Here is a 23,070-nt window from a genome sequence, read left to right as displayed (position 1 = left end):
GTGTCCTAAAAAAAAACCTACCATACGCCTTTTATGTGGCTTGCGGGGCATTATGTTGATGTACATAAGTTGTTACTCCGGTTCTTTCCAAGTGAATTGCAGTACTTGCGCGAGTTGTGATTACACTAGTAAACAAATTTAAACTTTTTTTTGCATCTGGTTTGTAAATGGGTGGATTTGCCTAATTTTGGGGTGCTGAATACACTGGTAAAATCAGTTTATCTCTAGCACGTCACATTTCCTAGATACACAGCAGAATAAAAATTGTGATAGCGAAAATTGACACAATTAAGAAAAACAAAAATAAGCATTCAGAAAGTTTAAAATCAATACACTTTTGTATGAGATATGGGCATGATGCCAATAAAAGATCCAAAATAGTTTTGAAGATATTTTCACCTTTAATCGTCTTTGTTTTTTTGAAAAATATGACGAAGGAGCTATTCTTTTGTTTGCCGTTTCATCACTCTCCCTAACAAGACCCAAGCAGTAGTTATCCATCATCGAAGGGTTATAGTGACCTTGGTAACGGTGTTCCATGGTAAGAATGACTAGGTGAAAGCGTTCACCATGCTCATCGCTTACGGCTCCCAAATTTTCCGGGAAGAAATCAAGGTGAGAATGTAAAAAGTGAATTTTAAGCGACATTCTACACCCCATGTTCTTATAGTTGTCCAACAGATCATTCACAGTGGTAACATAGTTTATGTCTTTTCTGTTGCCCAAAGAGCCCTTCACGATTGCTTTAAAATAAGACCAAGCAGCTAATTGGATATCTGTGAGTTTGGTATCAAAGGTTGGATCTTTCAGCGATTTTCTTATTTGTGGTCCAACAAATATACCCTTTTTCAGCTTTGCCTCTCTTAATTTGGGAAACTTTTCTTTTGAGTGATTGAAGGCCTCACCTTCTTTATCCAGAGCTTTTACAAAGTCTTGATAAGGCCCAACTTGGTATGAAGGGGAGGCAAAATGATTTTATCGGGCTCAACCAATGGGGTTCAATTGTTCATATTTTTACGCTTCCAGGAATATATGACTTCCATATACGCCATTCCTTGACTCTATAGTGGTTCTTGGTGTCACGGCTGTCCCAAAGGCACAAAAAGCAGCAGTATTTCGTGAATCCAGCCTGTAAACAATAAGGAGTGCAAAAACTTTTAAATCACAGCAAAGCTGCCATTCATGGTCCTTATATTAGATTGCCTCTAGCAGCAAAGCAACGTTTTCATAAGTTTCTTTCATGTCTACGGCGTAAGCCTAAGGTGCCGACAGAAATGCACTGCCATTATGCAGTAGTACTGCTTTCAAACTGATTTTACTGGAGTCAGTAAATTTTCCCCACTCCTGTGGACTATAATGTGCACCTAGCTGCATCATCAGACCATTGACATCCCTACATACACACATTAAATTCTGCATACTGAAATATTGAGTGAAGGAAGCACCTTTTGATCTGAAACAGGAAATTTTTGTCTCTGGAGCTAGAAGGTTCCGTTGTTACAGTCGTGACTCCAAGAGTTCAGCTTGTTGTTATGGAAGTTTTAGATCGCCTACCAAATCGTTCAATTCCTCTTGATTAAAGAGCTGAGGCAAGTGTCATGATTTTGAGGGCAGTACTCTTCTATATGTTCAATACTTTCTGAGTCACTTGACATGGTGTCTGGTTCCGCGGCTTCCAAATTACAGACAGGAACAGGCAACCCCTCACCATGGGGCACAGGCAAATGGACTGAAGATACATTTCGATACTTTATTTTATTTCTAGTTTTGCTTGAATTTCCCGAAATATTTGTAAGACAGAAGTAACAGTCTGAATAATGGTCTTTAGGCCCACACCACACCATCGGGACAGCGAATGGCATAGCTCAGCGTTTTCCTTTCAACCACTCGGTTAAGGTTGTAGTACAAGTTATGCAGGCAATATGAGGTGTAAATTTTTTATCTTGATCGCCAAGAGTACAATCAAAATAAGTTTAATACGCCTTCTTAACCAAATAAGTGATTGGTTTTCTTTGGGTTTTTGGAGTGAATTTCCCACACAAAACAAAAGTTGTCGGGGTGCTTTACACAGCAACGGGATTTACTAGTTGCCATTTTTCTTAGTATAAGTTTCATACACAAAATTTCCACTATCTTTCACACGAAACACTCACTGAGGATCTCTTTCACACCACTGGGTTACCAAACCAACCATTTACTGACAATTTGTAGATCTTCCAGCTTTCCTCAGCAAATAAAAACAATTAACAACAAACAATTAAACATCAAAACAGAAGACCAGCAAAAAGCGAAATACTAAATACGAAAAATGAAAAAAAAACTTTAAAAACTCGAAAATGGTACGTGCTAGAAAATTTCGAAAGGTATATTTGTATTCTACACACCAAAATACATATTAAATTGATGTATCACATCCAAGATGTAAAATAGCTGTTGACTAGTATTATTATCGTGATTTAATGTGCCATTTTTACACGCGTGTGTAAAAATCATCCTTATTGCTTCTGCTTTGTTTGCGGTGAATTAGCTTAAAAATAGCAACGAAAACCTCTTCTTTGATTCTTAAAATTGCTTATAAATTTTACTTTGGCTGCTAAGTTGGCAATCAGGGTAAGAATTGTGCTCCAAGAGCTTGCTACACTACTTGTTACAGTAGTTTGACAAAATGGCTCAAAGGTACGCGCTAATCCATGCCTTTTGCTGTAATTATGGTTTGGCAAAACCTAGCAATAGGTCCAGAGGATGTTGCATGGCTGCTGAATTCTTAAGTACTTATTTTTTTGTTGAAATTCAACTCCTATCTTGCACAACCATTGGGGCAGTTGATTGTGGAATGAATTTTGAATACCTTTTACGCGTCGTCCAGCCCCGCTTCAAGGCTACTAACATTAGCTGCTTGTGTCAGAGCCTAAGCTTCCCCTTGTTCAAGGGAAAACTTCCACAGTTCCCCAAAGCAGAATGAAAGTATATTTATGAGACACCTTGGAACCTCCGAGAATATGGTCTTCTGTTTTCAATTCAGTATTGCAATGCTTTGCTCAATATTCTATGTCCAAAAATAGTTCCCCGAGAACAACTTCATTGGAACAACTTAAAATACTGCAATTGAAAAGAAATGCGTAGCCGAATGGATTAACGTTACAGAAATTTGACGTTCAATTTAAACTTCAATAATTTATTTCGTGTAGTACCGCAAGCAATTGATCAATTTGGTCACTATCCGATTGCTTTCATGCTGCAATGATAGGTAAAAATAGACGTTTGTGAACTTCATAATTTCTTTCAAACTTGATTTTTAAGCACATACATGATACCTAGGAACGCATATTTGATTACGAGCATTAATTAAAAATTAGATCTTTATATTATTCCTCATGAATTTATTGATACTTGAATCTATTTCTTTTTATTCAAACTGAATGTTGTTTTTTTTATCAAATTCGATGCTTGGTGCTACATTTCTTGATCAAATCCTGCATAATTCTCCTCTTCTCTAAAACATATATGCTGCACGATACAGTCATTTACCTGCCTTCTTTTTTTGTCTTTTTTACCTTCGTGGTAAGGATTGTCCTTAAAATTTCTTTCATCTCGCAAAATGTAACATAAAACGATTTAAGTTTTTTCCCATTTACTTTACATTTAAATTAGATGTCGATATAAAATTAAAGCTATTGTTGCCATAGAGACCAAAAGATAACTGAAATCTCATATAACTAATTAGGTATTAGGCTGGAAATATCGGACAGGCACGGTCAATATAATAAGAGAAAATGACATAAATCGATATACTTCATATCGATATATCTTCATAAGGAAACATTACTCATCAAAATGATTTATATTTATGTATAGTACATTACTGTCTCGGCAAATTGATAAAAATGTTATCCTCGTAACTATAATAATAGGTCTGCAAATGGATAATTCACACCGGTCCAACTATTCGAGTCGTAGGTTGCTCACCTTTCCGGATCCGCGAGTGTTTGAACACCGCAGCACGCCCATGGCCCTGGCTCTATACTCTTGCTCCAGCTGGTCGTGCTGCGCTTGGATCCGCCTAGAAAGAAAGATCAGGAATGACGTCATCATGAGTTTACTCGTATGATGGACGGAGAAAACTAGTTATCGAAGCTAACGAGTCATCGCCAGAATCCCGGAAAAGCATAATAGCACCCGCCGACAAATCCAATTTGCCCTTTTTAAAGTTTGCATTGGTGTCGACAATTGATTATGTCAAACATATACAACATCAATTTTCGGGACCCACCAATTATTTCTCATTAATTTCTGTGGATTCCTGATCAAAAAAATATTTCAGTTGCTGTGCAAAATGATAATGTCCTCTTGGCAGTAAAGGCGATAGAACGCAAGTATTTTGTGTGTGATATTCCGAGGCGAGGAAGCCATTCCAATCTTTGGAGCGTAATCTTGAGCGAGCGAAATCTCCCTGGTTGGGCATTGAGCATACATGGCAACAAGCATTACCACTGTCACCATGGAAGCAAACAACTGACAACTGTGGCCGTGCACACGCTGACAACTTTGATTGGTCAACAGCTACTGGCAGGTCGTAGGTTGCAAGAATGAAACGATCGTCATTAAATGCACGATCACTAGCCACGTGTTAGTGAGACTGTGGTGACGTAATTCAGGCGCCGCCATGGATACAAACAGTTGGATGGATACCATTGACTGAAGGTCTCTTAAATGTAAATTTCTTAATCATTTATATAGTTTTAAGGGTGAAATATCAGCAGAAAACGTCAGTTATACTTTGAGAAACTCTGAAGTGATTACCACGGCTGATTGATCACACAATCATCACAAAATAAGGGATACAGATGCGAGATTCTTCCCGCTAATGACACGACTGAGACACTTTGGCGCACCACGATGTTACACCAGGTCTTTTGCAGGACAGTGCACTTACTTGGTCGATGTATTACGCAATAGTAGCGGAAAATAAATCAAATATGATAGGTTACCGATACGCAAGGTGATTTTAAAGCATGAAAATAATTTTTAATACAGAACCTAAATATTGTCCTGGCTAGGACGACCATTTCTCTACAAGAGGGCACAGGCACAATACCAAGCAAATTGTAGGAAACTTGGCCGAAAAAACAAGAGCATAACTGTATGTTTAACCTGATATTAAAATAAAATTAGTTGCAACTGGCACGAACCACTAATACGACTTGAAGAGAAATCTTTTATACTCTTACCTGGAAGTAAAACAGAAAAGTTATTTTTTCCGAGACAACTTCTAGAGTCTTTTTCAGTTAAAAGTAATTAAACTAAGAATCCCATAAATTCGAAATTCTTAGGATTAGATTTCACTATCAATAAACCTTCCACAGAATATTCAAAAATGCTGGAGACCATTCGGAAAGAGGAGGCGCAGGCGCCAAGGGAAAGCCTGGACTTGTGGAAGGCAAGGTTTTTTACTTGGGATATAAGGACGATTCTAAGACGATTGACGGCTTTTCCTAAGTTTCGCGCAAAACATTGGCTGACAGCAAACTATGGTGGGTGTTACTACTCGTAAGATGCTGTCAAATTGGAGAGAGCAGGAGCAGAGCAGATGATCCCGGCAGAGAGAAGTCCGGACGACAGAGACACGCACATTTTTCTCGACATTCGAGGCGGCTACAGCAATCGCAATTTCACAGCCACGCCCCCCTCTTTCCGCCGCAGCCGAAATTTCAGTGAACACTACCGGAAGTCCCTCATTCGTCATTAGCTTAGCCCTTGGGTGATTTACACACGATCACTTTCCTCACGTAGAAGTTCATTAATGGTGGCAATGGCGGCTCAAATGATGACTCTCTGAATGATTATTTCCTGGAATGATAGCAATTATAGGGATCGCAGTCATCATATAAATCAGCCGTCGCGTTTTCCATCTTAGAGCCCATAACATCCATGTGTAATACAGCAGCCAATCAGCGGACGAGACTAAACGCGCATTCAGGCGATGCCACACTGATCCACATGATAAGGAACGTAGTCAATTTCAAGGACGCATCAAATGATTTACAAACTGATGGCTTATGCAGTCATTTTCCCTATCATTCAAAAAGCAAAGCTGAATGATTACTATAATGGTACTTCCAAAAGATCGTTATTCAGACTTTACTTTCATAATAAATGCACTCCGCCAGCCATGTCATTCCTGGATATTTACTGACTGATCTTGAACTAATTCATGCAACTTGTGAATATGTGAAGTGCGGGAAGGAGGCGTGGGTGGGAGGTCATGGGTTCATTTCCCTGGGGAATCAAACGAATATCCTTCAATGGCGAGGCAAAAAGACGCTGGATTGAGGGAAATCAAATGCTCATGCTTAGTCTGATAAGAGCTCTACCCTCTCCGACCCAAAAACCAAGCTTAGAGTTGTAGCAGTGTGGATCTATATCGGTGCCGTAGCCCTGTGGACTGATTCCTGCTTATTGTTAGGTGTAAATTGCCTGCATACTATAGACACGTCGTTAAGTCTTTCTCGATAGCTATGAAGTGCACCCCATAAGCACCCTCGATAGGCACTAAAAATAAAACTAAAAATTAGGGCATATGTGTGTGAATGTGAACATAGCCTAACATTAATGAAAGCCCTCAATTACATAAGGGAAAAACAAATCCGTCATTCACCCACGCGTTCGGATAAGTATATTTACACTGTTTCCACCGCAGCTGGAAATATAGTGTGAACCTAATACGATGTCCACCGTGGGCACTATCACCAATGAGACCAGTCTTCAGACAACAGACACCCGCTACACTAGTGCACACGCAATTTTCCCCTCGCTCAGAATACAATCCTGGCATTTGAGCAGCTTACGACGGCCCAAAATTCGCACTGGACACTTCATTGGATTATGAATAGTACGTTGACTTGGTTCACCCACAAAAATGATTAAACAGTTACCAAAATAGCGTAGCGTAGTACCCACAAAAAATCCTCAATTACGAAGGCCTAAAGAATTCACGCAGCAGCACGCCCGATGCTTAAACCTAACTCCCCTTTAAATTTATAAACAAAACTGCTTCTGTAAAAAAGTTGCATCAAGCCTACGCCGTCGTACGCCTGGCTTCACGTAGCGCTAAGCCATCTTGAGCGCCTCCGAAAATATCACCATTAGAAGACTTCTTGGCGCGACTTTACCATAGTATACAGTTCCACATATTCTCCGATGGATAACCTCCGTCGAGAGGAAGGGTCTATTTATTCCATGAGGCGGATATTGAAGGGTGAAAGCAGACGAAATATTTCGAAAAGTCGATAAACACCCTAGAGGTGGCTAGGCTGTATGAGTTTTAGACGGTGACTGCGAGTCCCTTTACGTATTTTCTCCAGAGAAATGAAAGAAAAATTGCGGCGAAGTTCTTTGTAGATAAGGAATCTTAAGTGCTGACAAATATGCACCCCATTAATGACCATCCATTCAAAGAGGCGCTGCCAGGTGCGTTAAAATTCTTTACGTTAGTCTTGTTAGTATTAATACCTCATCGATAAACTCGAATGGAAATTTCTATCAGACCACAGACTGAAAAATAAACTAAACCTATTAAATAAATTCGACAGGATTGTATTTTCTGACGAAGGTAGACATATCTTACCAACGCCAGCATACCACGGTAGATCGAATCATATAAATAATATAAGAGAGATAGACTGGAGAACAGACGGATTCAGAATGTCTTTTTTTCCACGATTTATAAGAGACTGTACAGACAGCATTAGAACTCACAAATAGATTAGATAAGTTGTATTGCAGTTTACTAACTTATGTAAACACTAATGCATCTTTCTAAATTTTCAAGACGGCGCATAGTGCTTGGAAAATTGCGTAAAAAATATTATATTGCTAAAAGAAGACTATCGTGAAAAATATGAAACAATTGACCCCATATAATTTGTTTTCATTGCATTATTGTTTTTGTTATAATTGTCGTCGCACTTTCCTAATATTCTTTAAAAAAAAACAATTTACGATTGGCTTCACCTGTTATTTCCCGAACACGTTTTTTCCACGATAGAGCATTATTGAGGTTTCCCATGATCTACTTTTACTGAATTCATGTTGAGCTCTCATTAACAAGTTTTGCGCGTCTAGGTGTTCTACATCTACGTCTACACAATAGCCCGCGAGCCACCTCTAGGGTATTTGGCAGGGGGTGACAAATCACCAACATGCAGCATGCAAGAGGACCGCCACATGCACACCGCACGGTCATAGAAATATTACGCATACTAGCAAAATATAAATGCTCATTCATAAAAAACTTGCTAATGGATAGTTATTCTTATATCAAATACAAGGTTAGAAGTATAAAAAAACATGCAATAAGTAATCCTAGCGAGCAACGCCATTAATCCTATCAATTGAGACAACGTTGCCATCCTTAATAGTACGAGGGAAGAAGGACATTTTCTGCTTTGCAGTCTATTTCTTTTATTTTATTCTCATTGTCGCGGGACAAAAGGAACGATGTTCCTTCAACTATCACCCGAAGGACCAGCGAAACACAGTTTTTAAACGTTCAAAAATATACATATATTCTAAACTAAACAATATCAAAAAGGCAATGAATAATAATGACTTTCACTAATCAGTACAATAGTGGGGGCAACTTCACCCATCAGTCAGTCAGCAAATCCTCCTGTCTGTCATTTGGCCAACACGTGCGCACACTTGGGGGGCGGGGGAGTGGTCAGGGCAACTGCTGGCACCACACACTTTCACCATGAGTTCCACTCGCTGACTGCCTCACTGACTCAACTCACTTCGAGAATTACGACGACTCGTCGTAAGCACACACACACACACTCCGTGGCGTTCGGACGCTCTCTCATCGAGCTCCCGATTTTCAGAGTTTTTGTGTGGTTAAGCGAGCTATTTTGCTTATTATTTTGTATCATCGTGTGCGCTATTACATTCTCTATTGATTGGTGTAACAACCATCATCGAGAGTTGAGCTGTTTTGAATTTGTTGCTGTTTTTGCTGTTTTGGTGTTGCGAGTCAACTCGGCTTGTCGGACCGCGAGGAGGAGGCGGCCGTCGGCCGGGCTCCGTCCCGGTCGGACTCGGAGTCGGCTGCGGAAGGCGATGGCGTGATTTCTACTCACCTTACTACTACTACTACTAACTCTACTGCAACAGCAACAATAATGGCGAAATCAACCCCGGAATCACCTAGAAAAGGCTCACCAAACAATGGATCACCAATAAGGAATATTGGACGCCTTAACCTTCTTGGATCTGCCGAGGAAACAACACCTGCCACTCGTCTACGACGAGAGCGTGGGGTCCTCGTATCTACCGTATGTACACCAGTGGTTCCAGTGCAAGCCCAAATCATTGTTACGAGTGCTGCTAGTGATAATTGTAAGACGAAAGTCACATCAAGTGATTTCGCATTAACCCCCATATCGCGTGCTGCTAGCCTAGAACGCCTTACTCCCAACCCCTCCCACTCCGGGCCTATGAATCGGCCGGTGACCTTGAAACCGTCGGCCGATCCTAGCAGAACATCGACGGACCTCACGCCGCTGCCAGCCGCCGCCCCCTCCTCTTCAGCCAGCGGAAGGAAACCAGTCCCGCACCCTCTCAGCGTGACTCCGCCTGCTCCTGATAACACCAACTCCGACTTCCCCTCCCTCCAGCCGCCTCGCGCGAGGACGTACGCTCGTGCGGCAAGGACCGGTGGCGCTGAGAACTACGTCAGCCGACCAGATGGACGCGTTGCACAAAATAACACTGTATTTGCTTTTCAAACTAAAAAAATTACACCTATTGCTGGAGGGCCTAATAAAAAAATGGGGATAATTCTCCCCGCCCTTCCCGATACCTCTATCCATGTCTATGTCCTCAAGGTTGATGAGATTTTGGGAGGGGGGAGAAATATTACGCACGCTGCGCGTCTCTCTCACCAGAGAATTTGTATATATTTGAAATCAGAGAAATTGATGGACACCTTTATGCTTGAACACGGAAGTATCACCATAAATGACACCTGGGTGGAGGCCAGGCGTTTTGTCACCAGGTCTGAAAAAATTATTTTATCTAATGTCCCTCCTGATGTGAGCGATGGTGACATTATTGAAATATTGAGTCAAGCTGTCAGAGTCGTCTCACCAATTTACCATCAAACCATTGGCATGAAGGATGAAGGCTATGACCATGTCAACTCTTGGAAGAGAATGGTTTATGTAGTCCGACGCGACGGCGTCTTACTACCCGATTCTTTTCTCGTAGATATCGGGGATAATCCTCACAGAATTTATCTTATGCATGACGACCAAAGGTGTCACATGTGTAAAGGGTACGGGCATTTCTCATCGGAATGCCCTCGCTTCTTACCTCCGGAAGCCGAGGGTGATGAGGCGAATGCCCGACACACTACACATAACACACAACAGAAGGAGGAGTCTGCCTGTCTACCCCCTCTCCCACCCCAGTCCTCGAATGACGCTGTCCCAGATAGCGCTGATTCCTCTCCAACTACCCTACCAACTTCACCAAATACCTCTCATCCCTCGACACACAGAAAAACTGCGGAAGAACTTCCGCAAAACATCAATGATGATAATTTGGGTGAGTCTCAAGAAAGAGACTTTGATACCCAATCCTTCTCTTCGCTATTATCAAATGTTGATGATTTGTATGACGTTCCTGGTACTTCTTCCATGTCTGAAAGATCGGCAAAAAGGAAGAAATCTGCTGACGAGGCCAGCACCGAGAGCCTTCCTGACTCCCCAGAGCGAAAGAGAGGTTCAAAAAGTTTGGACGTAGTAGGTTTGCAACAGATTGAGGATTTTTACTTAGAAAATCCTGATTTCAGTGCCATTCCTTTTGAAACCCTTAAGAGGTACCTGAATGCTGTAAAAAAAGCTGATCCTCACAAAAAAGCTAAAGAATTTCTCCTTGATCGCGGAGAATTACGCTCAACGCTAACTGAGCTTGATGAGAGGAAAATTGTAAGGGATCGAGCGCTCAGTATTAGGCTGTATAGGCTCGTGAACGCATTTAAGCAATGAATTCCTTCATCTGTTATGCATTTTGTAAATAATTTTAACTAGTTAAATTATTTATTGAATTTTTAGCGTCATCCAACGTATACCTTAATTGACTAAGGTTGATTTTACATTGATATATATTTATAATTTATTTATTTATTGCTAGTAATGAGTGAGCTACGCGTGATGACTCTCAATGCCTGCTCGGTACGCAGTGTCATGAAATGGGCTCAGATGTCCTTGTATCTCAGGCGATAAGAGCCAGATATAGTTTTCATTCAGGAGACTTATACCGACTCACCTACTATGCGATCCTTGCCAATGTACGATTTTCATTTTACTACTCCAATGGTTCCAAATGCAGGGACCGCTATAGCAGTCAAGAAAAATGTTAGCGTTTGCTCTGTGTCTCGTCATGTGATCTTACCAGGCTATGCATTGGCACTTAGAGTTTTGACCAATTACCCAGACCGTCAAAATTTCCTTTTTGTTACCATATATGGCCCTCACATACAGGATAATGCGGTTGAATTAATGCATTTAGTTAACCTGTACATTACAAACACTATTTCAACTCAGGGCAATCAAAACACATGGGTGATTGTTGGGGGTGATTTCAATTGCACTCTTGTTCCCAGAGCTGATAGAACAAATGGAATTGAGAGATACCCAAGGTATGCTGCCGCCTTAAGACATCTTGTAAATAGACACCGTCTCATTGATGTTTGGAGACGTTTGAGATCCAATGATCCTGGCTACACCCACCTGAGCCACAGCGGAATATCTACTGCTTCACGGTTAGACCGCTTTTACATTTCTGAGGAGAAAATTGAACGTGTCCGACGGGTTGAGACATTTCCTTCATTTTCAGACCACAAAGCCGTCATGATGTGGTTGGCTGTGTCACACGCCACACATAAGTCACCTTACTGGCGTTTTGACAATACACTTCTTGAGAATGAGGAATATTGCAAGCATGCAAAACTATAAGCTACGTCCTTGCCAACACTGCGATCTTATGATGGACCGATCTCTGCTTGGGAGGTGATTAAGTCAGAGATTAAAGAACACGCAATTATTTATAAAAGGGGTATCAAGATGAATGCGCAAAATGATGATGGCTATTATGCTCGAGAAGCCAAAGCTCTGGTGGCCAAGGTGGGCTGGGAGGGCATCTTAGCAAATGATGCACCTGCCACTGCTCACTTATCACAGTGGGCATCAAGGTTGATGCCTAAGCCCATTACCAGACTCAAAATTTGTGGGAGATGGGAAAGTGATCCTTCAAAACTTGCGGCTGAGGTTCGTCGACATTTTGCTGATGTTTTTAGTCCACCGACACATTTAAATTGTGATCCTAGCGTGGATAAAGATTCCTTCCTCTCGACTCTCACTCCTCTTACCGAGGACGATTGTCGTTCCCTTGAAACTCCTCTCAGCGCTGATGAGGTGTTAAATGCGCTCAAGAGTTTAAGTAAAAGCAAATCCCCGGGAATGGATGGCCTGACCCCTGAATTTTACCTAAGATTTTGGGATGTATTGAAAAAACCCTTCCTAAGAATGGCTCATGCCAGTTTTGAAAGAGGAAGGCTTCCTCGAACCTCATCTACGTCAGTAATAACGCTTATGCCAAAAATTGATAAGGTCGAGACAGTTGACTCTCTTAGACCTTTGTCCATAACTAATACTGACTACAAAATTTTAGCGAAGGCTCTCTCTAATAGATTGTCAAAAGTTATCTCCTCTCTAGTGTCTGAAGAGCAATCTTATTGCATTCCTGGGAGAACCATATATGACTCAATTGCATGCACTCGAGATCTTGTTAATCTTCATAAAAATAGCCAAGAACCTCTAGCTGTGATATCCTTGGATCAAAAAAAGGCTTTCGATAATGTAAGTCATGCTTTTTTATTCAAAGTTATGGAAAAAATGGGATTTGGTATGAGTTTTATTAATATGATCAAAACCTTTTATGAAAACTCTTTATGCATGGTAAGAATTGTGACAAATCTCACCATTCCCATTCCGTTTTGCAACGGAATCCGACAGGGGTGTCCTCTTTCTGGGCAATTATACTCAATTGCCTTTGAGCCCTTGATGAGGAAACTCAGTTAACGAGTTAACCCCTGTAGTAATCCCTGGTCAGGTACATTCTAGCATTGTAGCAAGCACGTACGCAGATGACATTACGGTTTATATAAATAAAAACGATGACTTCAATAAAATCACTGATTGCTTTAAAATTTATTCTGCACACAGCGGTGCGAAATTGAATATGTGCAAAAGTCGCGGCCTGTGGGTTGGACGTTGGCGATCACGGGATGACGACCCCCTCGGCATTCAGTGGTCTAAAGATGGCATTAAATGTCTCGGCGCTTGGATAGATGTGCAACCAGAGAGGCAGCAAAATATTCTGGATACAGATATACGAGAAAGAATATTAAGAGCCATTCGTAGGTGGATCCCAATAGCAGGGCCTATGTCTCTCAGGGGAAGGGTACTAATATGTAATCAATTTATAGCCCCTACCATCTGGCATATTCTACATTCCTACTCTCCCTCTGAAAATATAGTTCGGAGGTTACAGGCCATACTAGTAAACTTTGTATGGTATGATAGGAAGCATTGGGTTACCAAACAAGTAGTGTCAACACCTCTAAATGAAGGAGGCCTTGGATTGGTGGATATTTCATCAAAGATGATTGCTTTCCGGTACCTCACAGCGCAGCGTATTGCCCTCGGATCAATGTCCAGTATGAGGAGGGCTCTGGCGTTGGAGTGCATTAGAAGAGAGTGGGAGGTGGACGATCCTTACACTCTGTTCACTCAGACCGAGAGAATCGTCCCAAGTCGTCTCCACCCGAATGACCTACTCTATCATAGCGTCATGAAAGCGTGGAAAATGTACCGGGTGACACCGAATGAAAATCCACAACTTAGAATATCTGAGCGTCCTGTACCGACCGGTTGGCCACCACCAAGTCCTTCGTATGCTTTCAAATATTTCAGCCTCAGGCAAGACAAAAGTCTCGTTCTGCCAATGCAAAAAGCCTTTGTTTATAAAGAATGCCTCTACTTACAAAATAGCCACCTTTGGCCTTTGAAGGGCAAACATACTGACGATGGAATTTTGTGGCTAGCTTTGAGGAAGTGGCCAACCTTGGGAGTTGATGCAGACATTGCTTGGCGATTATGTCATGGGGCATGGGCCGATGGGGTCTTTCTCTCCCGAGTGGGTCACACTCCTACCGACAGGTGCCCTTGGTGCCCTGACACAATAGCAACGGCATGGCACTTGGCCTTTGTGTGCCAGAAAGCAAAGGAAGTTTGGAAAGCAGCTGTGTCCTGTGCTAAACAACTAACGGGTATGAACAGCATACTAGTATTATACCTGTATGCTGGGATTCCCCTTCGTGCCTCGGTTAAGAAACGGGGCATAGCCCTGGCAAATTACTTGTTTTCACTTGTTAAATCCACAATCCATAGAGAAGTGGTACTTTATTACAAAGGAAAAATAAATGACGTACAATATGCACAGGCCCTTAAGAAAAGAATTATCAAGAGGCTTACCAATGAAAAGGCCTACCACTCTCAAAATGGAAATGAAAAATGTTTCCTAAGCATATGGGCACACAATAATGTGTTCATTGAACAAAATACCGGGAATATTGATGAACAGTGTCCGCTATTTGGTACTAATTAGCGGCTAATATTATATCCACCATAAATGAATTATTTTTGGATATTTACGCACACTCCTGGTCAGTAATATGATGACTAAGTATTGGATATAAAATATTTTTAAAGCTTAGGATGATTTAGGTACTCCCCTACCTTGGAGTATAATAATAATAATAATAATAATAATAACACACACACACACACACACAAAAACTGAACATCGTAATACAACTACGCCCTCCGGTGGCAGTTACAAGAACTAAATATACCCTTGTTTACGGAACATACCGGCCCCCTTGATCCGCTAGGATAAATAAAAAATAAAATAAGAGAAATTGAGCTTAATTGAATTGAGGTAGGGAACAATTTTGTGGCTGGGTGGGAAAAGGTACCTCCTTGCGTTCGTAGCTGCACGACGCGAACGACGCCGTCCTTCCCTGGATAGGTTTTGGTGACTCGGGCAAGACACCATTGGAGGGAAGGTGCATGAAGGTTATGCACCAGCACCAGGTCTCCATCCTTTAATCCACTTCCTCGTAGAGTCCACTTCGATCGTTGCTGGAGGGTGAGCAAATATTCTTGATGCCAGCGCTTCCATCTGCGTTGAGATAGGCTCTGTGTCATCTACCATCGATAGAGAGCCGATTTTGAGGAATATCTGTTGAACTTTCCTCTGGAAGAGCTAGCAAGGAGCAACCGATAAGAAAATGTCCTGGGGTAAGAGCCGTGGTCTCGGAGGGGTCAGTAGACAGCGGTGTCAAGGGGCGCGAGTTAAGCATTGCTTCCACCTTTCTTGAAAGCGTGATGAATTCCTCCAACGTAACAGTTTCTTTTCCCCCAGTTCTAAGTAGCCCATCTTTATCAATAAATGGTGAGAGTCTACGGATTCTTAGACTGCAGGGATGTTGTTTATGAAGTAGTGCCAAATCTTCTTTAAAGTAGTGAGCTTGAATAATTCTGCAAATAGTAATCGTGGCTCTCTTCAGCTCAGATGAAGTGAGAAATCCTTCTGCCTTTATCTTAGATTGACAAGCATTAATAAAGCGCAGTGTGTAAGCGAATACACGTAGTAGCTTATCCCACGATGAGAATTTAGTAAGTAAATCCCACTCTATCGATTCTTGGCTCAACATAATATTCAGTGGGGTCTGTATAATTTCTGGTAGTGACTCATCATCAATTCGTGCAAACTTAGATACAGGACTCTCTTGGGGTGGCATTGCTAGCCACTTCGATCCCTCCCACCATAGTTGATTGTCAAGCAGTTGCGAGGGTGCGAGTCCTCGGGATGCTAAATCCGCAGGGTTTTGTTCAGAGGCAATATGGTTCCATAAATGAGAAGGTATCCATTCTTGTATTTGACTCACACGATTAGCGACGTATGTCTTCAGGCGGTAAGACGGCGTTTGAATCCAGCTTAACACAATAGTAGAATCACACCATGCTGTTGTACTTTCAATATTAATGTGAGTAGAAAGTTGAAGAGAAGAATTATTTACTAATTTTGCTAAAAGATGTGCTCCACATAGCTCTAAGCGAGGCAAGGAAATGCGCTTTAGTGGGGAAACTCTTGTTTTGGCATTAAGAATTGATGATTTTATTGCATTACTTCCATCTATACTGCGAACGTAGATTACAGCACTGTATCCCTGTTGAGATGCATCAGAAAACCCATGAAGTTGGATGGATACTGGATGAGCGATGAAAAGCTGACGCTGTAACCTTATGTTTGCAATATGAGGCAAATCATTTAAAAATTGCTTCAATTTATTAATAATCTCTGAAGGCAATTGATCATCCCACGCTAATACGAAAGTCCATATCATCTGCATAAATGACTTAGCCCAGAATACAGCTGGCGCTATCCATCCACAGGGGTCATACAATTTCGCGATGGATGACAGGACTGCCCTCTTAGTGAATTGAGTTTGGGCAACTTCTACTTTGTACGTGAAAACATCTTCATTTGGGTCCCATTGCAGTCCTAATATTCCATGAAGTTGGGTAGAACTGGAACGGAGAGGATTGGGAAAGTAATGTGGTGAATTGGTTGACTCCAGCAGACGGGGTGAGTTACTACACCATTTGTGCAGCGTAAAACCTCCAAGGCGAAGTAGCTCGGTCAGTTCATCTTTTAGATTGTGAGCTTCTTCCAACGTATCCGAGCCAGTTATTATGTCGTCGACAAAAGTCTGCTTTAGGAGCACTTCAGCAGCACGAGGAAAATTCTCCCGTTCATCATGGGCTAATTGTTGAAGAGTTCGAATTGCAAGAAAGGACGAACATGTCATTCCGTACGTTACTGTTGTTAGTTTGTACAGTTGAAGTGGTTCAGATGGCTGCGATCTCCAATAAATTAGTTGGAATGGCTGGTCATCTGGGTGCAGCATGATGTTGCAGAGCATCTGGGTGATATCACATGAGAATACTATTGCGTGCCGTCTAAAATGCAAAATCACATCATAAATGCTGTTTTGCATCTTCGGTCCTGATAGCAAAATATCATTCAATGAGACATTGTTGGAAGTGCGAGAACTAGCGTCAAAAACGACTCGCAGTTTTTTGGTAGGGTCATGTTTTTTAATACTCCATGATGAGGAATGAAGTATTGAGAGAAGTTAAGCGTGCTGTAAGTGCATGGAGTCATATGCCCTGAATCTAAATAATCTTGCATGAAGTTCACATATAGACCTTTATAGCCAGGTTGCGATAAAAATCTTCTTTCCAACGAGAAAAATCGTTTTTTAGCAATGGCTGCAGAGTCTCCGAGATTGGGGTGAGCTTTCTTGAAAGGAAGTCCGACTATGTATTTCCCCGAAGGATCCCTTTGGAATGTTGTGGCGAAGTGCCGTTCCGCATAAATTTCTTCCGCAGAAAGAGCTGGGTTTGGTGGCTCTTCAATTTGCCAAAACTTCTGTATGGACTTATGTAGGTCCATATCAGTTATAGTAAAAAATATCTTATCTTCATTGAGGCTAACTTGAGGCGATCCGACACAGCAAGATCCCATGAGGACAAATCCAAACATAGTGCCGAATGCAACTGGTAGACCAGGACCAAGAGGCAGACGCTGGCCCGTAAATGCAAGTGCAAAAAGATCGGCACCAATTAAAATATCCACTGGAGATGGTACATCAAAGGTAGGATCTGCTAGGACTAGTGAGCACACTCTTTGTCTCACTTCCTTCGAAATAGTGGTTTGGGGTAAGTTTGAACTAATGTTATCAACAATTTGAACAAAGTGGGATTGCGCGAGGGATTGCCCATTCAAACTATCTACATTTAAATTGGTTATTCCTCGAGTGCGTAGACTAGCTTGAGATAGTCCACTAAGGAGGTTAGGTAGACCTTAAACGTTTTACTCTGAGAAGCTGCGCACAATGCTCAGATATACAGCTGGTCTGAGCAGCTGAGTCCAAAACGCCTCGTACTACTCAAGAATTCCCTTCCTGAGTGGAGAGTTTCACCAATGTTGTGGCCAGGATAACAGAGGCGGTTGTCTTCGCTGAAGAAAATCCTACAAAAGAGTCTGGTTGAGATATTTCTTCTGAGTTGTTCATAGGGGATGGTTTACTTGTAGGTATACTCGACGGACCTGATGATACAGAACCGTCTGCCTCGATTCTGCCTCCAGCTCCTGACCGGAACGAACGCATCCCTTGCGCGCTCCCCAGGGCCACCTGACTACCTTGCTCTTGCTACCTGCTCTTGCTACCTGCGATTGCTGCTGCTTGCTTGGGTCTTGCTGCTTGTGCAATATAGTGCAGTGGCATCGACATATATTGTCGTAGCTTATTTGTTTATTAGCGTAGGATATTTAAATTAGTCTTAGTTTTAATATAGGGGTGCAATATTAATTGTTAGTTGGTGTGGGTTTTGTGTGTGGTGTGTGCGAATGAGTGAATATCCTGATTTTGTTTGATCCCGGTTCCTGCGACGTGTGATTATCGAGTATCTGCTAGTAGTGATAAGTAGAAAACTTACGTATATCTCAAATTTTTCTTTTCCCTTTAGTATTACTTATTGCATAGTTAGTTGCACGTTATCTTTATTGTGTGTCGCTGCGCCATTTACTAATCTGGTGTTACGGTCTTTAAATAGAAAATATATTTGGCTGCTTTAGATTTAATTTTTCTATCGGAATAGTGTCTTAATATTATTTAAGTAATTTTGTGATAGTTGCCCTCTTTCTTTTACATCAGGTGTGTAATCCTAACTTATTAATTCTTATTACAGGCTAACGATATATATATATATATTTATATATATATATTTTTTTTTTAATATATTTTTTCTGTTATAAAGCTCTTAATATATTATTTGTTTTACCGTTGTTTTGAGGTCTATTTTGACTGTTAGGATTTTTATTGTAATTTTCGTAGCGCAGCACTCTCATTGTGATCTTGAAAACTCTCGTTCCGTTCTCCAGTAGTGGTCATTTTAGCACATATCTCCCCTTGAAACACAGGTAGTTTCTCCCGTCCCTCTTGTTGTTAGTCAGTGACTCACCCCTTCACTCCTAGCCCTCTCAAAACAACACTCCTTGAGGAGCTAGGCACCCCTTCCCCCCCCCCCTGCTGTCAATCCCTTTTGCTAATCCGTTTCTTCCACTTGCGGTTTAACTCGAGTGACTATTTAGAGGGTAGGAGGTTGACCTTTTTCTTCTTCAGTTATTTTCCATTGCATTTTCGAGTGCGGTTTTGATATTTTTGCCTTGTTAGCGCTTTTTAATGTGTTAGGATATACTTTCACCAAACGCATTGCAACTGATCACACTTTTATCCCAAGGACTCCTATACGCTTCTTTACTTATTTATTCAAAGTCTATTTATACTTATTTATTTAAAGTCTATTTACGCTTATTTATATATTGTTGTTAGTTACACTTATTAGTTATTTACACTCATTAGTTATTTACACTTATTAGTTATTTACACTTATTTATACATTGTTGTTAGTCTATCACCCTTTTTATAGCTTTGCTCTTTCGTGGGGATCATATTGCGGGGAATTTATATTTTAGCTAGTTAGTTTCGTCTTTGCTCTCTCGTTGATTATTATCGTTAATCTATTTGTTCCACGTTAAGTTATATCTTAATTTCGTTAATTAGTCTTCTTCGGAACTATATAGTTTTCCAGTTCTAAACCCATTAATCGATTTAATCCATATCCAGGTAACTACATTCCCTTATTTACGTTTAAAAAGAGACAAGTTAGTAAGTTTATCGGTTTGTTTTACTCTCTTTCAAATATCTATTAAGCGTAAATATCTATTAAAAAGAGACAAGCTAGTAAGTTTATCGGTTTGTTTTACTCTCTCAAATATCTATTAAGCGTATCTCCCGTCAGGTAAGCTTTTCTGAAATCCAAAGTTGCGATAGTGATAGGATGCCTTCGAATAGGTCACCCGTTGCCGGAGTTGAAAACGCCGGTGAATGCGAGACCGGAGACCGCATTACCGCGTTGGAGACGATGGTGCGGGAACTTCGGGCCCAGTTTGAAAGGGTGGCTGATACCGCTGAGGGGAATGGTCCGAGGGGTGGTTCTTCGAAAGGTCGCCGTGCCACAGGGGCTGCACGGGTTCGCCCGATTGCAAATAGCGGCTGGTCGATCGAGAGCCTTCCTCGAGGTCCATCTCTCGATGACGGGGTCACGTCACCCCGTAAATCTGAGTTTTGGAGGGTCGTGTCTCGGAGGGACGGAGGTAGTGTCACTCTAAGACGGGGTTTGGGGTATGCTGAGGCAAATCCTGTCCCCGTCTCGAACAGGTACCAGTTGCTGTCGGATGGAAACTCCGAGGTGCCTGACGTGCCAACTCCTACCCCGAAACCGGCACCTAGGAAGGGGCGTCAGAGTGGGAAGGGGGGATCATAGTGTTAGGGAGTAGCAATGTCCGTCGTGTGATGGTCCCGTTACGGGAGAGGGCAGACCGCGAGGGTGTAAGCGACCGTGTAACATCATGGTGCATCCCTGGTGGCGGTGTTCCTCAGGTGACGCAGGCGGTTGGTGCGGCGGTACGGGGCACGAAGTGCTCCAGACTGCGGGTTGTGGCTCATGTCGGCGTCAATGATGCCACCTTCCGTGGATCTGAGGAAATTCTAGATTCCCTCCGGGATCTGAACGCCGAAGTGAAGCGGGTGAGTGGGACCATTGGGGTCGGCTTAGAGCTTTCGATTTGTAGTCTTGTCCCGAGGATCGATCGTGGTTCTCTGGTTTGGAGCCGAGTGGAAGGCATAAACCAGAGAGTGCGTCGTTTCTGCACGGACATCGGAGCCTCCTTCGTGGACCTTAGGCCGGCAATCCGATCGTGTCGGATCCCTCTGAACCGTTCGGGAGTCCATTACACGGCAGAGTCGGCTAGTCGTGTAGCGAGTAGCATATTTGAGCACTGTAGGTCTTTTTTAGAGTAGAGAGTAGGGCAGAGTGTAGATATATTAGTGGGTTGAAAAATAAAGATGTAAGTTCAAAACTTTTCACAGACAAAAATTCTTCCAGAAATGAGAATAGAGAAGTAGAAAGAAAAATCAGCGTTTCAGGTATTACATTTAAGCATGAGAAGCGTCAGTCGAGCAATACGTTCAAAGGCAGTCAAGGCTCAAGTCATTTTGATAGTGAGGCAATAAGACATGCATTTCCATTTATCAGCGGTATAGAGCCTGTGAATAGTCTATTCGACAAAAGTAAATCAGAATTATTCCCGAATCGCAATAATACTACTTCCGAAGTTTTAATCGTGGCTGTGGTTAATTGCCGTAGTTTAAGAAATAAGATTCCCGAATTCCACCATTTAATTCATAGTACGAAGTGTAACGTCATTTTTGGAACAGAAAGTTGGCTAACAGACGATGATTCCGACAATTAGATCTTCCCAAAATCGTTCACTATTTATCGGAATGATAGAATTAATCGAGTTGGGGGCGGAGTTTTTATAGCTGTAAAGAATACAATCGTCAGCCAAGCGATAACGGTAACTGAGACCAGCGTTGAATCTGTGTGGTGTTCCATTAAATGTCCAAAATTCAAAACTATTCTATTATGTTCGTATTACAGACCACCTAACTCAGATATAACGTCAATGTTGGATTTTCAAAATCAAATAAACAGCGTAGCATCCAAGTATCCTGAAAGAAACTTGATTGTGGGTGGAGATTTCAACGTACCTTCTATAGATTGGGAGACTTATAGCTTCATTCCTGGTGGGAGGGATAAAGTGATCTGCGAGGCCTTATTACACACTTTTACATCTAATTCATTGTTTCAAATAGCATCCGCACCAAACAGAGGAGAAAATATTCTTGAATTATTAGCGAAAAATATACCACATCAGGTAATAAACGTTGGCACTTTCGAAGGAATAAGTGACCATAGGGTAGTAACTGCAAAGTTTTCTCTAAATACCGCTGTACACTTTTAAAAAGAGCGTAAAGTTTTCATTTTTAAAAGAGCTGGTTTTGATGGGTTTAAGAGTCATCTGAGAAATGCTTTCCCCGAGTTTCAAGAATCAGTATTAAAGTTAAATGTAGAGAATACTTGGAAAGCTTTTCTTTCGCTCGTAACTTCGGGAATAAATAGCTACATCCCTAGTAAAATAGTAAAAGAAGGCAGCGAACCGAGATGGTACGACACGGAAGTGAGAAAATCATTGAGGCGACAGAGAGCGTGTCATGATAAAATGAAAAAAGTCAGCACGGATTTATCCGCTAATGAACGCGAGCTACTAATTAAAAAATATAGGATGACTAAAGCCGCCACAAAGGAAGCGTTCAGGCATACGTTCACGAATTTTAAAAGAAAAACACTAGTAGAGCAGTTACAGGATAACCCAAAAGCATTTTGGTCATATGTTAGGGAATTTCAAGGTAAACGATCTGCCGTATGTTCGCTGAGAAACGACAATGGAGATGTGTTGACAAGCAGTTACGATAAAGCCAATTTATTAAATTCCTACTTTAAGAGCGTGTTCACGGAGCCTTCCGAAAACTCACCCGAGACCGATGACAATCCCTGTATACATAAGATGCCACCTATTGGCATTAGTACGCTCGGAATAGAAAATATTTTGAAATCGCTTAGTCAAAATAAATCACCTGGTCCAGACGAAATCCCTTCTCGCGTATATAAAGAACTAGCCTCAGAAATTGCCCATTACTTGCAGTTAATATTCAGCAAATCCATCAAGCAACACGAAGTACCTAATGACTTGAAAATCGCTAATGTAACGCCTATATTTAAAAGTGGAGACAAGGAACAGCCATCTAATTACAGGCCGATATCTTTAACGTCCATCTCTTGCAAAGTCCTTGAACACATCGTAGTCAGCTCGGTAATGAAATACCTAGACGCGCAAAACTTATTAATGGGAACT

The 23,070-nt window shown here is 41.6% G+C and overlaps 1 protein-coding gene across 2 annotated transcripts in view; it reads right to left on the bottom strand.

Moving 5' to 3' along the window:
• Nucleotides 1-23,070, bottom strand: part of LOC124160105 (ras-GEF domain-containing family member 1B-like) — a 445,667-nt gene that overhangs the window by 342,440 nt on the left and 80,157 nt on the right. For both annotated transcript variants that reach the window (XM_046535849.1, XM_046535850.1), the window contains exon 4: nucleotides 3,967-4,060. In XM_046535849.1, coding sequence (XP_046391805.1) covers nucleotides 3,967-4,060 — 94 coding nt within the window. The remainder of the gene's footprint in view (nucleotides 1-3,966; nucleotides 4,061-23,070) is intronic.

Source organism: Ischnura elegans, chromosome 6 (assembly GCF_921293095.1).
Source record: "Ischnura elegans chromosome 6, ioIscEleg1.1, whole genome shotgun sequence".
In the NCBI taxonomy this organism is placed as follows: Eukaryota; Metazoa; Arthropoda; class Insecta; order Odonata; family Coenagrionidae; genus Ischnura; species Ischnura elegans.
This window is presented reverse-complemented; position numbering and strand designations above follow the sequence as displayed.